Here is a 17,372-nt window from a genome sequence, read left to right as displayed (position 1 = left end):
CCCTGCCCAGCCGAGGGCGAGCCGGCCGAGCTGCGGGCGGGGGCGCGCGGGGCGGGGGCGCGCGGGGCGGGGGCGCGCGGGGCGGGGGCGCGCGGGGCGGGGGCGCGCGGTCGGGGCGGGGCGAGGGGCGGGGCGCGCGGTGTGTCCGGGGGCAGGGCCGCGCGCTGATTGGTCGGCGCCGCGCTCCCAGGCCGTTAACGGCGTCGCGGCGGGGCAGCGGCTTCAAAACAAAGGGCAGGCGGCCCGGGGGCGGCGGCGGCGATGCCTCGCGCGCGGCCGGGGAGCCAACGGCCGCAGCGCGTCCCGGGCCGCGCCGGGGCCGCCGGAGAGCCGCGCCCGAGCTGAGCGAGGCCGGGCCGATGGGCGCTGCGGGCCGGGGCGCGGACCGGCGGGCGGCGGTGAGTAGGGCGGGCCCGGCGGGCGTACCGGGCGGTGTCGGCCGGGGCGTACCGGGCGGTGTCGGCCGGGGGGCGGGGGGCGCGCTGCGGCGGGACCACCCGGGTTCGGCGCGGACCGCGACGCCGGGTCAGGAGCGTTTCCCCGGTTCTCCCTCCTCCCGCCCCTCCCCACCCCGCCCTGGAGAAGGCTCGGGAGGAGCCGCCCGCCTGAAGGTAACAGGCTTTTCCCCTAAAAGAAAGGTCGCGCCTGGGGAGGGAAATGAGGACAAAAGGGGCCTCCCAGCGTGTTCACGGAAGGGGGGCGTTTAAAGTTGCCCACGTGAAGGGCGAGGCCGAAATGCCTCGTCCCGCATTCGTTCCCCACTTGTGGCACCGACTGAGCTTCACGGGCGCAGAGCCTGCAGGAGCCTGAGCCTCCTCTCCCTGGCGGGGCCGGCCTCCAACGGGCATCGCCGGGAGTCCAGGTTAGGTGCCGAGTTCTGCGTGGGAAAGGGCTGCAGTTCCGTCTTAGATGGACCACGGTGTGGACGACGTTGGCGTCCCCACCCCAAGCTTTTTCTGTGCAGTTGCATTTTTCTTCTGTATGAAACATACACACCTCAACCTGTTGTTTCCTCTGCTAAGAATGTTAGTCTTTCCACCCATAACCCTCACTCTCCTGAACTCCTACCCAGGCCTCCCTCCTCCGGGGATGGCCTTCAGGTGCGTCCCTGAGCAAGCTGCTGCTCTCCCTGCACCTGTGCCTGCTGCGGCCTCCGCTCTGCTCCAAGAGATGGAACACACGTTGGTTGAGCCCCTGCCCCTCCGCGGCAGCTGTGCTTAATCCCGGTGTTGAGCGTTGCGATCCTGCCCGGGTCCCCCCAACCCTCGCCGTGGGATCTGGTCTGAGGGGAGCTAACTCAGGCTCTGGGAGCCCCTCCCGCTGCCTCTCCTTGCATCTCAGGGGCTAGAGTGTCTTCTGCGTGTGGGAGCCCCTCAGCCAGGACCAGGGGGACCCCATCTTAGCACAGCTGTAGCACAAGCCTTGGCCTGTAGTGGGCACTTTAAAAAAGTAACTGAATGATCCTAATCACCAATCTGATTAATCGTCTTTATGATTTTTTTTTAAAGGATATTTATTTTACTTTTTTTTTAAAGGAATTCCTTTTATTATTTATTTAGTTAGTTAGTTAGTTAGTTTTGGCTGTGTTGGGTCTTCGTTTCTGTGCGAGGGCTTTCTCTAGTTGCGGCAAGCGGGGGCCGCTCTTCATCGCGGTGCGCGGGCCTGTCACTGTCGCGGCCTCTCCCGTTGCGGAGCACAGGCTCCAGACGCGCAGGCTCAGTAATTGTGGCTCACGGGCCTAGTTGCTCCGCGGCATGTGGGATCTTCCCAGACCAGGGCTCGAACCCGTGTCCCCTGCATTGGCAGGCAGATTCTCAACCACTGCGCCACCAGGGAAGCCCTGATTTTTTTTAAAAAATAAATTTATTTTATTTATTTATTTTTGGCTGTGTTGGGTCTTTGTTGCTGCGTACAGACTTTCTCTAGTTGTGGCGAGCGGGGGCTACTCTTTGTTGCTGTGCGCGGGCTTCTCCTCGCAGTGGCTTGTTGCAGAGCACGGTCTAGGTGTTCAGGCTTCAATAGTTGTGGCGCACGGGCTCAGTAGTTGTGGCTCGTGGGCTCTAGAGCACAGGCTCAGTAGTTGTGGCGCACGGGCTTAGTTGCTCCGCAGCATGTGGGATCTTCCCGAACCAGGGCTCAAACCCATGTCCCCTGCATTGGCAGGCGGATTCTTAACTACTGCAGCGCCAGGGAAGTCCCAGTCTTTCTGATTTTAAATCAACTTCTTTATTTTGGAAACTTCAGATTTACACAAAAGTTGCAAAGATAGTACAGACAGTCCCAACGTGCCCCGTGCTCCGTGTCCCCGGTGTTACCATCCCATGTTGCCATGGTACGTTTGCCAAAATTAAAAACTGATAGAGGTATATGCCTTTGACTAAACTCCAGACATTACTTTTTCCGTTTTTGAAGCACTAAAATTTATAAAGCTCTTTATGTTGAGAGCCTTTGACCCCTACCTGCCTTCACCAGGTTCCGCCAGGATCCTCTCAAGGGGAGGGGGTGGCAGGTACAGAGGGCAAGGACTTTCCATGCAGTGTCTTTTTCTCCCTGGTAGCCTGATGAGTGGAACATAGTTTCAAATATGAAGAAGCAGTAGAAGTCCCCTGCTTTAAAACCTTCTCATCTCTGACACTTTATTCGCAAGTTATTTGCTTTTAACTTTTTAGAAAGTAGTTAGATGTGCTAATCAGCAAAACCTGCAGGGAGTGGGAATTGTGAGCAGAGAGTTGAGTGAGGGGAGGATGGAGAAAGTTCTGAACCGCCAGGTCACTGGAGGCTGAGGGTTCCGGGGAGGGCAGTGTGAGTTGGATTCAGGAAAGAAGTCGAGAGAATGAGGTCCAGTCAGCTGCCGGCGACATCACTCCCGTGATTGTGGCACCGGCACTGCTGAAAGCCTGTCGCCGGTGATGGAGCCAAGCCACGTAGTCCACACCTGGGAAGCCTGAGAACCAGGACCAGGGTTCCCCGTGGGGTTTGTGAGGCGTTGAGACAGCTTGCCAACCCTCAGCCACTGCAACAGCAACCTGACACCTGGTATGATTCTCGGGTCCTCCGTGGGACTCACGATTCACCCCCATTTTACAGATTGGGTACCAGCTCGGCTTGAGGCCCCACAGGCTCCGCGTATGTGGCTTGGTTGGGTCGATCCCCCGCAGCAGCCTGGCTCCCGCAGCCACACGGCCCCCACCCCCCAGCACGAGCCCCATTCTGGCTTCTCTCTGCCTCTCTGTTTTTTCCCTTCCCTTCCCCAACACAGGGATGCTTGATTATGTTTCAATTAGCATGTGGTTAATAAAATGGCATAAGATTCCCAGGCTCTTTCCTCCCACTTCCAGCTGAAGACAGGGCAGCCCTCCCTCTGTCATGCCTGCATCTTCCCTTCTTAGCGAGGAAAAAGGCAACCTCTGCTAGGAGGCTTCCCAGGGCCACAGCTGGGAAACTTAGTTAGTGGGAGAAATTAAAAAGAATGTATCACAGGTTCTTAGAAAAGAAAGGCTCAGTGCCAGCGCCCTCCTCAGCAGTCTGGTGGGAGGAGGTGGAGGCAGGCCACGCTGGGGGAATGAGGGGGCTGGTTACGGGGGGACGCGGGGGCAGCTGGTGGGGCATGAGGGCAGAGGGGGCTTCATCTGAGGGCATAGGAGGCGGCCGGGAGAACTGAAGGAGTCTTCTCGCCCCTCCCAGCGGATCCAGGGATCCAGGAAGGCTGCGGTTCCAGAGACGTGGAAAAAAGCTTTTCACCCTGTAATTTAAGTAGGAAGTCCATGTGTGCGAAGGGAAGCTGGTACTGCCCGAAGCAAATTTTACACATGCTGTTGCTCTTTGATGGACACCTTCCAGGCCCCCCGACGCCTTGGGCCCATGTGCTGTGTGTGTGTGTTTGTGGTCAGTACCTACACTTGGTATCAAAATCAAAAGTTACAAAAAAGTAGATGGTGAGAAAGAAGTGGCTGAGGCCCCACCTAGGAAACAGTTCTGATAAGTCCATCAGTGCATTTGGCTGGTCCCTCCTAGTGAGATGGGAGATGGTTTCTAATCTCTAGTTATTACAGGCAATGTTGTAACAGCCTTTTCCAGGTTACTTTGCGCAGGGGCCAGGCAGCCTGGAGGGAAATGCCGGGGATGGACCCTGGGCCTGGGGCCTGCGCCCGGGTGCACCAGTGGGTGCTGCCAGATGGCAGCGATGTCCCAGGTGCCTTCGCCAGTGGAGTTGTCAACTTTTTAAAATCTTTGCCAGCCTGCTAGGTTGTAAGACAGGTACAGTGCACCTTTGGTTTGCATCCGTTTGTGATGTTCACACCTGCTCACCTGTCTACAGACACATGTTCACAGGGGTCCAGGGTGTAGATTCTCAGCTTTGAATCCAGCTGCACAGCTTGCTTACTAGCTCTCGGGGTGTCCGTTTCCCTGTCTGCACGGTGGGACTAATCAGACCACTCGTGTCTTAGGGCTGCTGTTAATTCATGGGATTCTCATAGACCAGCAGCAGCCTGGGCCACAAGGCTCTTGGGCGCCTCGTGACGGTGCTGGATGGGCTGCTCTCTCCTTGCTGGATGGGGCGGGCGCGTGGGCAGCACCTCGGCCTTCTGAGCTGTGTTCTTCCCCGCTGTTGCCAGCGCCGGAGCTTGTGCACCAGCCCCAGGGAGACCCGCTTCCCTGCCCGCCTGTGCCTCCGTCCCTCCCCGCAGCCAGGTGGGCGAGGCAGGGCCGGGAGGACAAGTGAACCCGTATGGGGACGAGAAGGGCCGGGAGCCCGCGCCCTCCCGGGAGTGTCAGCTGCTTGCTTGGGTGGTGGTTCTCAGGGTTTGTCTTTGGAAGCGTGGTAACAGCACCATATGGACATGGGCCTGATTTACGCTCTCTTAAAATAAATATCCATGCTTATTTTAGGAGAGAAACTTCTGGAATCCAGAATGTTGTTTTTGGCCTAAGAACTTACCCCACACTAACATCTTCGTGGGGTGGTGGCTGCTCCCCAAACCCAGGGGACACGGCGGCTGCAGTAGAAGTGAGGCACGTGATGCATTTCACCTCAGGTACTAAGGTGGGTCCTGACTTGTCAGCAGGTGTGGTTGGAAGAGCCCGTTTGTGTACTGGTGGCTGGAGAACTTGGCCAGGATTTCCCTGCCTCGGGGACATCCAGCCTGAAAACCTAGTTAAATCACGACACGCTTCTCTGTGACTGAGATCCAGCCAGGTTGGGCCGCTGCTCCTCTAGGACCCCTGGGAGGGCGGTGACAGGGGCGGAGGGCAGGACACAGATGGCAGGACGCCAGGGTGGGAGGCACACCCAGCCCTTGAAGGGTGACTGTGGGTGCTGAGGATGGACCGGGCTCCACAAAGGTGACAGGAGCCCAAGAGTGGGGCTGCTCTGAGGGAAGGGGCGTTCAGGTAGGCCCCCTGCATGTGGGGGGCATTCACGGCGTGGAGAAATTCAAAGAAACAGAAACGCTTGGCAAGCTGCCACTTTATTTTATTTGCGGGATCTTAGTTCCCCAACCAGGGACTAAACCCGGGCCCCTTGCAGTGGGGGATGGAGTCCTAACCTCTGGACCGCCGGGGACGTCCTAAGTTGCCCCTTTAAACAGAGTCGCCCCATCAGAGGCCACTCCGATTTAGAAACGAGGGGTGTCCTGCTTTCTAATTATGAGTCAGAGTGGTGTCATTTGTCTAAAGGATGGGCTAAGTGAAGGCCGTTTCTTTAGTCTCTGTTCAGGTCACTGGGAGCCATGCTTCTGCCACTAACGGGGCCCAGGACTCTGAAGGCCTGAACCACAGGGATAAGAGAGGAGTTTATTCATTTAAGGGTCCTTTAAATACAAAGAGAAAAACTCAGGTGAAGATACTGAAACAGACAACATGCGTTCAGTCAGCACTGCAGTCAGAACAAGCGCATTCTGTCCTTGCTAAGGCTGGTTTTTCTGTCCTGAGCCGGGATACCCCAGCCTTGGTGAGTCTGAATGACCCTGAAATGACCGCTCCCGGGCCGGCTCCGGTGCAGCACGAGCTTCCCTCTGGCTGCTTCTGGCCTCTGATGTGATGGAGTTCAGCACACGCCACCCTAATGTGTGGCACCTAGGCTTCCTGAGTATCTTAAGCTTGAAGGAGTTTGAGAAAACAGCAGAAGGGGGGTGGTCAGAGTGACCTTCTTCCCTGAACCTGGCCATGAAACTCCCCTTTGAGAGGGCCCCCTCCCTGCACCAGGAAGAGGGAAGGCAGGGAATTGGGGCCGAGAAATCTGTATAAACAAACCTTGTCTTGTCTTCCTAGTTACTCCTTCACCATGGACCACCCCAGCCCAAACCCCTCCGGCCTCGTCAGTTCTTCACAAACTTATTGATTTGTTGTCTAAAAGGTATAAAAGCTTCCTGCTCCTGTTACTCTGTTAGTTCATTTTCAGACCCAGCCAGGGACCCTAAGAGGGTCAAGGAAAACTGTCCCTCCCCTACAGACACTTGTAAGATAAGTTCTAGACTCAAAGCTCTCTCTGTCTCACTGGCTCTCTGGCTCATTTGTACACACACATACACCCTCCTGGATTGTGACTTGAATTGCATTTAACGATTACTTTGGGGACGATTCATATATTTACAGTATCTTCCAGTCCTGGTCATGATTTAGCTCTCCATTGATTTAGGTTTTTATTATACCCCTCAGAGTTTTCTAATGTTCTCTGTAAAGGTGTTTCCAGTCTTTGAATGTGCTCTTAGATACTTTATTGTTACACTGTTGTATGAGAGTATGTTTTCCCTTATAAGCCTTTTCTTGACTTACCAGCTGGCTGGGACTTCTGGTACCGTTGAATGGAATTGGCGGTATAGAGAGCATCCTGGTTTATTCCTGATGTCAAAGATAATGTTTTCTAAGTTTTACCATTAAGCATGATGCTTGCTGTGAGTGGTTTTGGGATTTTTTTATTTGTTTGGTAGATGCCTCGTAAAAGGTAAGGAAGTTCTCTTACAATCTTAGTTTGTGTGGAATGTTTTTTAAATTGTGAATGGATGTTAAAATTTTGTTGAATGCTTTTTTTTTTTTTTTGCATCTATTGAGATAAACAGAACAATTGGTGGTAAATTTTTCTGATATTAAATTATCTTGCATTCCTGTGATAAAATTACCTTAATTATATTGTACCATCCTTTAAAATACTGCTAGACCCTGTTTGGTCATATTACTTAGGATGTTTGCATCTTGGTTTCTTTGAAGAAACTTACAGTGAATTCCCTTTTTTTTTTTTCCTGCACCGCGGGGCTTTCAGGATCTGTTCTCTGACCAGGGGTTGAACCCGGGCCACAGCAGTGAAAGCCCAGAATCCTAACCACTAGGTCACCAGGGAACTCCCCTGAATTCCATTCTTGTACTGCCCTGACCCAGGTTTGGTGTCAGTTTAAGCTACATCAGATGGTTGGAGAGTGCTTCCCCTTTCTCTTTCCTGAAAGAGTTTGTGTTGGATTGAAATGAATTCTTCCTTGAAGTATGGTGGAGCTCTCCAGGGAAGCTCCTTGCCTGTAGGTGTATTTGATTTGCATTGATATGTGTGCATATTGGGGGAGGAGACTTTTTACCAGTGATTTGATTTTCCTAATGTTTATAGGATTATTCAGGTTTTCTATTTCTTCTTGAATCATATTTTTTTTTTTTTAATTAATTAATTTATTTACTTATTTTTGGCTGTGTTGGGTCTTCGTTTCTGTGTGAGGGCTTTCTCTAGTTTTGGCAAGCGGGGGCCACTCTTCATCGCGGTGCGCGGGCCTCTCACTTTCGCGGCCTCTCTTGTTGCGGAGCACAGGCTCCAGACGCGCAGGCTCAGCAGTTGTGGCTCACGGGCCCAGTTGCTCCGCGGCATGTGGGATCTTCCCAGACCACGGCTCGAACCCGTGTCCTCTGCATTGGCAGGCAGATTCTCAACCGCTGCGCCACCAGGGAAGCCCTTGAATCATATTTTTAACTTAACGTTTTCCAGGAATTTATCTGTGTGGTTTACATTTTCCAATATATTGACTTAAATTGACCACAGCACCTCTTCCCCATGAGTCTTGCCCCCAGAAGGCGCTACCCATTTGCATTTCTTATGGCTGGCTCTGCTGTCAGAGGTCATTAGTCTTTTCCGAGAACGCACATTTGCCTTGTGGATCCCCCCTAGTGGATCCAAGTTTTCCTTTTCTGTTTCAATATTTTTTTCCTATTTCTTTCCCTCCTTATATTTTTTGGGGGTTGTTTTCCTGTTCTCAAACTTCTTAAAGATGGGTGTTTAGCTCATTAATTCCACCTGCTTATTTTCTATTAAGAGTCTACATTTCCCTTTAAGTTCTGGTAAGTACCTATTTTGTTATTGTTTAGTTCAAAATATTTTCTAATTTCCATTATTCTTAGACACATGGGTATATAGAAGTACATTTCCTAAATTATAAACATATGAGGATTTTTCTAGTTATACTTTATTATTGATTTCTAATTTAATTGTATTGTGGTCAGAGAATATACTGTGGTTTCAGTCCTTGAATTTGTTGAGATGTGCTATGTGGTCAACTTTTGTAAATGTATAGGTGCAGTAAATTGAGTCTGTGGTTCTTAGATAGTTTTCTTTTTTTTTTTTAGAATGTTGGGGGTTTTTTTTTGTTTTGTTTTTATTTATTTATTTATTTTTGGCTGTGTTGGGTCTTCGTTTCTGTGCGAGGGCTTTCTCCAGTTGCAGCGAGCGGGGGCCACTCTTCATCGCGGTGCACGGGCCTCTCACTGTCGCGGCCTCTCCCGTTGCGGAGCACAGGCTCCAGACGCGCAGGCTCTGTAGTTGTGGCTCACGGGCTTAGTTGTTCCGTGGCATGTGGGATCTTCCCAGACCAGGGCACGAACCCGTGTCCCCTGCATTGGCAGGCAGATTCTTAACCACTGCGCCACCAGGGAAGCCCTCTTAGTTTTCTACATGTATTTTAGTTCCAGTTTCTTCATCATAATGTGCAAATCCTGTATATCTGCCCTAGTTTGTGGTGTTCTACCAGTTAAGTGAAAGATGCAGTAAAATACATACTATATTTTATACAAATATATACTATGTATTTATATATACTAAATATACTATAAATATATAAATTACTATGTAAACTATTTATATACTACAATTACTAGTCCTATTGATTATAAATTTATCTCTTAAGGTTTTTTCAATTTTTGACTTACATATTTTGAGACTGTGTTATTAGGTAACAAGATTTACGCTTGCTGTTTATCTCCCTGCTGTTTTATCTCATAAAGTTTTTCTATTAAATGTTACTATGTAGGGACTTACTGGTGGCACAGTGGTTAAGAATCCGCCTGCTAATGCAGGGGACATGGGTTCGATCCCTGGTCCAGGAAGATCCCACATACCCCGGAGCAACTAAGCCCGTGTGCCACAACTACTGAAGCCTGCGTGCCACAACTACTGAAGCCTGCACACCTAGAGCCCGTGCTCTGCAACAAGAGAAGCCACTGCAGTGAGAAGCCTGCGCACCGCAACGAAGAGTAGCCCCTGCTCATGGCAACTAGAGAAAGCTTGTGCGCAGCAACAGAGACCCAGTGCAGCCAAAAATAATTAATTTTTAAAAATTTAAAAATGTTACTATGTAAGCAAAATATAAATATATTTAATATAGTTTTTACTTTATTATTATTTTTCAGTATTTGTTTTTATTTATTATTTATTTTGGCTGTGCTGGGTCTTTGTTGCGGCATGCAGGCTTCTTAGTTGCGGCATGCAGTATCTAGTTCCCTGACCAGGGATTGAACCCGGGCCCCGTGCATTGGGAGTGCAGAGTCTTACCCACTGGACCACCAGGGAAGTCCCTCTACTTTATTATTTAAATATCTTTTTCTGTCCTTTTGCTACTTCTTTTTTTTGTTAATTTTTATTGAAATATAGTTGATCTACAATGTTGTGTTAGTTTCAGGTATACAGCAAAGTGATTCAGTTATACATATATACATATATTCATTCTTTTTCAGATATTTTTCCCTATATGGGAAAGATTACAGAATATTTAGTAGAGTTCTCTGTGCTATACAGCAGGTCCTTGTTGGTTATCTATTTATATATAGTAGTGTGTGTAAATTAATCCCAAGCTTCTGATTTATCCCTTCCCCCCAACCCCCTGCCCTACCTTTCCCCTTTGGGAACCATAAGTTTGGTATTCTAAGTCTGTGAGTCTGTTTCTGTTTTGTAAATTAGTTCATTTGTATCAGTTTTTAGATTGTACCTGTAAGTGGTATCATATAATATTTATCTTTCTTTGTCTGACTTACTTCACTTAGTATGATCATCTCTAAGTCAGTCCATGTTGCTGCAAGTGGCATTATTTCATTCTTTTTTATGGCTGAGTAATATTTCATTGTAGAACTATACCACATCTTCTTTATCCATTTATCTGTCGATGGACACTTAGGTTGCTTCTGTATCTTGCCTATTGTAAATAGTGCTGCAATGAACATTGGGGTGCATGTATCTTTTCAAAGTATGGTTTTCTTTGGATATTTGTCCAGGAGTGGGATTGCTGGATCATATGGTAGCTCTGTTTTTAGTTTTTAAGGAACCTTCATACTGTTTGCAATAGTGGCTGCACCAACTTACATTCCCACCAACAGTGTAGGAGGGCTCCCTTTTCTCCACATCCTCACCAACATTTGTTATTTGTGTTCTTTTTGATGATAGCCATTCTGACAGGTGTGAGGTGATAGCTCATTGTGGTTTTGATTTGCATTTTTCTATTTTAACTTGTGTGAATCACATACATACAAGATATTCATAAAACAAATATACTGTTAGCAAATAATTATGATTCATAAGTCTGTGTTGCCACCACCGAGGTTCTAGCCATATCTTTTTATCCTTTCTGCGTCCTTGTTTAAGGTGTGTGTCTCATAAGTAGCATCTAGATAAAGTTTGTTTTCTGTCTAGTTGAAACCTTCAACTCTAACATTTACTTCATTTATATTTAATATACGCATTGAAATATTTGGGTTTAAATCTTCCTTCTGTCGTTGTGCTTCCTGTTCTTCCCATGGTGTTTTTCCTCCCTTCCTCACCGCCCTTTACAGTTTTGGAAGTTATACACCTGCTCTTTGTTCTTACAGAAGTTTCATCAGAAATTACAACATTTATCCTTAATGTACCAGAATCTACATTTAATCCATATGTGGGTCTTCTTTTTTGGACAGTACCCAGACTCTGGGAGTCGTTGGTCTGCGCCTTCACCCTGGCTTCTGCTCACATATCATGAGCGGATCTCTTCAAAGTTCCGTGAGACACTGCTGCTCTGCCCACCTGCACATGGACCGTTTTCTTTACTCACCATTCTGCCTTCTTTTAGAGTCTGAAGTTTAGACTTTAGTGGGGTTTTTTGTTTTGTTTTTCTGTCTGAATCATATCCTTGAATTTCCTTTAGAGATATTTTGCAGAAGTCAAACTTTTTAGTTGTCTGCAAATGTCATTTCCTGAATTCTTTTTATTTATTTATTTATGGCCGTGTTGGGTCTTCGTTGCTGCGCACAGGCTTTCTCTAGTTGCGTCAAGCAGGGGCTGCTCTTCATTCCAGTGTGTGGGCTTCTCACTGAGGTGGCTTCTCTTGTTGCGGAGCACGGGCTCTAGGCACGTGGGCTTCAGTAGTTGTGGCTTGCGGGCTCTAGACCGCAGGCTCAGTAGTTGTGGCACACGGGCCTAGTTGCTCTGCGGCATGTGGGATCTTCCCGGACCAGGGCTCAAACCCTGCATTGGCAGGCAGATTCTTAACCACTGCGCCACCAGGGAAGCCCCCATTTCCCGAAATCTTGAAAGATATTTTCACTGCATGTAGAATTCTGGGATAGCAGTTATTATTTTTCAGGAATTTACAGGTACCTTCCCCTACTGCCTTCTGGGTTCCACTGTTTTACTTGGGAAGTTGCTGTTGAAAGGTAATTTTCCCTTCCCTTCTGGATGCTTCTAAGACTTTTTTTTCTTTTTTCTTTGGTGTTCTGCAGTTTCACTATTATGTGATCAGGTGTGGCTTTTTTATTTATCTTGCCTTGGGATTGTTGGACTTGTCTGTGGATTGGTGTCTTTCTTCAGTTCTGGAATCGCCTCCTCATCTCCTCACATAGTGCCTCTGCCCCATTTTCCTCTCACTTTACCTTCTGTAAATCCACACACATCTGTGCTTTTGCTATCAGCTCCAAGAAGTCACTGCCAAATCCAACATCGTGAAGATTGTTCCCTACATTTTCTTCTAAGGGTCTTATAGTTTTAGTTTTTACGTTTAGTTCCTTGATCCATTTTGAGTGCATTTTTGTATATGGTGTGAGGCAGGGGTCCAACTTCATTCTTTCACATGTCAATATCTTGTTTTCCCGCACTATTTGTTGAAAAGACTGTTCTATCCACATTGAATGGTTTTGACACCCTTGTTGAAAATCACTTGACTATATATGTGAGGGTTTACTTCTGGACTGATACGTAATTTCTCAGAGATTAATACCGGATCCATCACACGTATTCATAAATGACATGGTGCTTTGAGTCGCCAATTCCATTGTTTGGGACAAGATGTATCCAGTGCTGCTGGCCTCACTCAGATGGGAGTCGTGTTGGCTGCTGTTTCTTTCACGTTTTCTGAGCCACACGATATAAGATGTATTTGGGCAAAAGTTTTCTCAAATTATTTATGTGTAAAAGTAGTTCACCTGCCACTTCCAACTAAATTTAGAATGGCTAAGCCGTAATTAGCTATTAGTATTTTTATGTACTCATATTACTATTTAAGTATTAGATCTTTAACATCTAGGCCTGCCCTTCCCTTCTTTACAACAGGCTTCCTAAACACACTTTTTGTGTTTCATTCTCTCTGTGACCCTCTGCTCTGTGTTGACTTGTTGACAGGTTGTGGCGTTTTTCTCTCACCCCAGCTGTGTGGACAGAGCCACACGCCCTCCAAACAACAACGGCTCTTGCGTGCATGTTCCAGTGTTTCTTCTGTCAGAGAGCCCAGCAGAGCTGCAGCTCCTCCCGTGCCAGCCCTGAGCTGAGCCAGGAGTGCCCAGCGGAGATGGTGAAGATGACAAGGTCCAAAACTTTCCAAGCGTATCTGCCAAACTGCCACCGAACGTACAGTTGTGTCCACTGCAGGGCCCACCTGGCCAATCACGATGAGCTGATCTCCAAGGCAAGTGTCTGGTCAAGAACTCGGCAGGCTGCCCTCAGCCATGATCACTGAGCCTAAGTGTAGACAAATACTGAACCACCCCATGGCCTCTTGGGTTTGCTGGGCCCAGAATGTCTGGAGCCCTGTGGGCGGCACTGAGGGAAATTGTGTGTGTGAGTGAGGGCAGCTACGTCGTGGTCTTGGCCGTGGTCTTTGCCGAGTGGTGGGTTTTGGGGGCCAGGCCACGGGCCTCTGAAGATCCCACAGTAAGATGTCACTGACTTGTCAGAGCAGTTAAATTCATGTAAAGCCAGAGGACATGGACAGTACAAAAGAAGCCTGGAAAATCTGTGTAAATAGTTTCATAATAAGGGAATTAAGAAAGTTTTAAAACTCAGAATGGTTAAGAAGAGAAGAGGCTGGCTTGGGGGAAATGGGATCTTTCAGGAAAGAGCCTGGGAGGGAAGCTCTGCCAGGGCTGCAGCGCTGTGCGGGCCACGAGCAGCCCCTGGGGGCGAAGAGGGCAGGACCCACCTCATTGCCTTGAACTCTTGACTAGCAGTTTGTCATGTTTATAACCAACCACTTGGGAACATTTAAAACAATCCCTCGGGAGACAGTGACTGTCCTCTCTCCCCGTGCTGTGGGTCACGACCCCCACCCGTCCTCTAAGTCCGCCTCCCTGGGCAGGAGCCTTCTGCTCCTTTGAAAACAAAGTCATCAAGAAGTTTCTGGAATCCATGCTTAGGCCTCTTGTTTCAGGCAGTTAGAAGAACGTCTCTGTACTTGTGGTAAGGAAGTGACAGGGTCCTTTTTTTGGGGGGGACACACGTGCGGCTTGCAGGATCTTAGTTCCCTGACCAGGGATGGAACCTGTACCTCGTGTAGTGGAAGTGCAGAGTCCTAACCACTGGACCACCAGGGAAGTCCTGGGTCCATCATCTTAAGGGAAAACCGTCAGATAAGGTGGTGTCTGTGCCATCACTGCTTCTGTGGCGCCTCTGTGCGTCCAGAAGCTTCAGTGGAAGGGCAGCCCCTCAGCACCGGCTTTGGAGGCAGAGCTGCTCCGGGGCCTCCAGATCGGCCATGTAGCTCAGGTGCTGCTCTGGCCACACGGTGGGGGGAGTGGGTTGTTAGTGTCCAAAAGGAATTTGAGGTGCTTCTTTCAAAGGACCCCAAAGCCAGTAGTAAGCTGTTCTTTAAAATAATCAAGCACAGAGGCCCTCTGGGTGGAGCTGCCCTGACGTGGCCTCGCGTTCCAGCTGGTGAGGAATGGCGTCACTTCTATCTGACCACGACAGAGCCTTTAACCCCTCTTTCTTCTTTGCAGTCCTTTCAGGGAAGTCAGGGACGAGCCTACCTCTTCAACTCAGTGTGAGTATCACTGTCGTGGCCTCACCAGTGCCGCGTCCGCCACCAGGCCCCGCGTGCTGCTTCCGAGAGCCCGCCAGTGCTCGCTGCCGTCGAGGGCTCAGGAAAGCAGACGCCTTTTTCCCAGGCTGGGTGTGGTTTGTTTCCTACTGGGGTAGATCTTGATTTCCACCGAGACAGCAGGACTGTGGGCCCCTCCCCACAGCCTGTCCCATCCTGGATTCTCGGGGGAGGCAAGAAGTTGTTCCTTCTCATCATAGGTGGGGGGAGGCAGGGACAGGAGGGGAGTCAGGAAGGACACCCTGTGTCCTGGGAACAGCTGGTGGGGGTGGAACTGTGGGCCTGGGGCCCCATGAGGGTCCCAGCACCTCCTCCCCACAGGGTGAATGTGGGCTGCGGCCCTGCGGAGGAGCGGGTCCTTCTTACCGGCCTGCACGCCGTGGCGGACATCTACTGTGAGAACTGCAAGACCACACTCGGGTGGAAATACGTGAGTGACCGCGGGTCCGCTGTAATAAAGAACACGTTCCCAGTGGAAACAAAACATGCCAGGAAGCGGGATAGGTGCTGCCAGTCAAGGAACACGTTTTAAAACCGCATCTTTCAGAGTCCATGGACTGGGGGAGGGAGGGATGGTCACCAGCCAGGTGGGAGGTGGGGAACTGGACATGACCCTGCAGTTGCGCTCACAGCAGACCCCTCTGCAGCGCTCGGGGCCCCACCCCCAGGACCCGCCTGGGCCCTGTGCCCTGGTGCTGTCCCACATACCACCCACTCCCATACTCCAGCACGGGGCGGGGGGGGCCTGTGTCTGAGCCATTGCATCCCTTGCCCCCGAGAAGGGCCTTCCCCTCTCCACCATCTGTGACCCTGAGGACTTCACTCCCCTGTACCTGGAGTCCCGGGAAGGAGGCCTTTGCTTGGCTTCCCTTCCCAAACTGCCCCGCACGTGGTCGGTGCTCAGTAACAAACTTGAATCAGTAGTTCCCGACAAGTTTCACCATCACTCTGCAAGTCCAGGCCAGACCTGCCCTGCTCCTGAGGGCTGGTCACCCAGATAGCCACCCATCCCCGGCCCTGGACCGCACGGCACAAGGGGCGTCTGGGGAGACATGATACTGCAGTTATTTTCTTTGCGAAGTGTAAAATGAAGTTGAAAAACAAAACCGATTCTGTCCTGAAACCTTGTCTCTCTCTTTTCAAGGAACACGCCTTTGAGAGCAGTCAGAAATATAAGGAAGGAAAATTTATCATTGAGCTTGCTCACATGATCAAAGACAATGGTTGGGAGTAAAGTGAAAACTTCCTGTTCTCTTTTGAATATGATTTTGTGAAAGAGACGGTAAATGTAATGGAAACATAGGCACATCTGATGGCAGTGTTTCTTGAACTCGAGTCTCACAGGCGGCCTCTCCAGGCCAATCCCCTGGGTAAGGCGTCCCTCCGATCTGTGTCTTCAATAACACGGTTATTTCTGAAAAGTTTCAATGACCTTTTTCTAATTTCTCAAGATGTAGAGAAAAGACCTAACCAACTGGTGACTTATCCATCCAGTTAACACCTTCTTTAACCAATGCCTTTAAGATAGTTTGGCTCTGCTCTTTCGTGTTTGATAGAAAACCAGACCGAAGCCCCAAAGCCCACAGGGAGGTCTCTTCGGAGAGCCAGCTTCCCCTCTTGTTTGGATAGAAGGTACAGTAACCACTGCTCCCCGATTCGCGGAACAACACGTTGGTTATTCTTCTCGCAGATGAGCTGTGAGGGCAGTGCTTATTTAGGAATCTCTCAGACATCTATGAATCTATGCACCAAGGGTGTTTTTTAGCCTTGTTCAAAAACCGAGGCCACCAGTGATAACATTTTAGATAAGCTATAAATAGAGAAGTGTGTCTAATGGAACATGCTGTTTATTTAAGCCAGTAGCTCCCTTATCTCACAGGCAAGTGAACGAGTAGTTAGCAGAGACAGTCTCGGGCTGGTGTGCAGGCACAGGCCTACGGGGGCTCCAGGTCAGGCACTGGGCGGCTAGCCGGTCCATGGAGTTAGAGTGGAACGCGCTGGACCAAGAGAAATCGGGTTTCCTTTTCTACTCTGATGTATTTGAAGAAAAAGAATTATTTTTTGCATATTTGAAAGAGGCCAGAGCAGGCTAAGCTTCCAAATTTAACATTTGCCAGATAGTTTTAAAATTTTTTTGGAAAAGGTTACAGTCGGAAGACAAGGTTTAAACTTTGCAGTGAAGATGTTTGGTTTGTTCAGCAGGTCCCCGTGCCTCCCTGGTTCTGTCCTGTGGGCCGACACAGGCAGGGCCCAGCAGCCTCCCGAGTCCTGCGTTTCTGCCACAGGTTCAAGTTCTGACTCACCCGTGCCTATGCAGGGAGTGGGCACCACCCACGGGTTTTGGCCGCTTTGCAGAGAATGGAGGCCAAAAGGCATCCCCAAAACAGTTTTCGTGTTCAGTGTTCTACCTGGCTCTGGCCAGTGGGCCCAGCCTGCCACTGGGCGTCTGGGGGCCTTCAGTGTGGTCACCGGGGCATGAGACTCCCGGGACCCCAGTGCCGAGGGTCAGAGAGAGGGCTGAGGGAGGGGGGAAGAGAGGAGGGCACAGGCCGGCTCCCAAACTCCTTCAGACGAGGTTAGTCCTATGGCCATAAGCGCAAGCTGGCTAGGGACAGAGAGGGACTGGCTGCCAGTTGGTGGGTGGCCCTCCCCTGACCCCCAGCCACTCACCTGGGCTTCCCTTTGACACCATCTCTGCCTGGACCTGCAGCCTGGATTGTGGGGAGTGTCCTGCCTGCCCTGGGTGCTGGGTCGTCCACGAGGGTGCCCAGCGGGCCTGGATGCATCTCAAGT

At 50.1% G+C, this 17,372-nt stretch overlaps 1 protein-coding gene across 1 annotated transcript; it reads left to right on the top strand.

Moving 5' to 3' along the window:
* The first annotated feature begins 4,895 nt into the window (after positions 1 to 4,895).
* Positions 4,896 to 16,217, top strand: YPEL1 (yippee like 1). The gene is given in 7 exon segments (XM_082417891.1): positions 4,896 to 5,044; positions 6,271 to 6,355; positions 12,887 to 12,940; positions 12,943 to 13,169; positions 14,479 to 14,522; positions 14,901 to 15,009; positions 15,724 to 16,217. Coding segments are annotated over 7 exon segments (633 nt in total). The 5' UTR covers positions 4,896 to 5,020; the 3' UTR covers positions 15,814 to 16,217.
* The last annotated feature ends 1,155 nt before the right edge of the window (positions 16,218 to 17,372 follow it).

This window comes from Balaenoptera physalus, assembly GCF_965194825.1.
Source record: "Balaenoptera physalus genome assembly, chromosome: 12".
NCBI classification, from domain to species: Eukaryota; Metazoa; Chordata; class Mammalia; order Artiodactyla; family Balaenopteridae; genus Balaenoptera; species Balaenoptera physalus.
The sequence above is the reverse complement of the archived record's forward strand: the minus strand, read 5'-3'. Positions and strand labels throughout refer to the sequence as shown.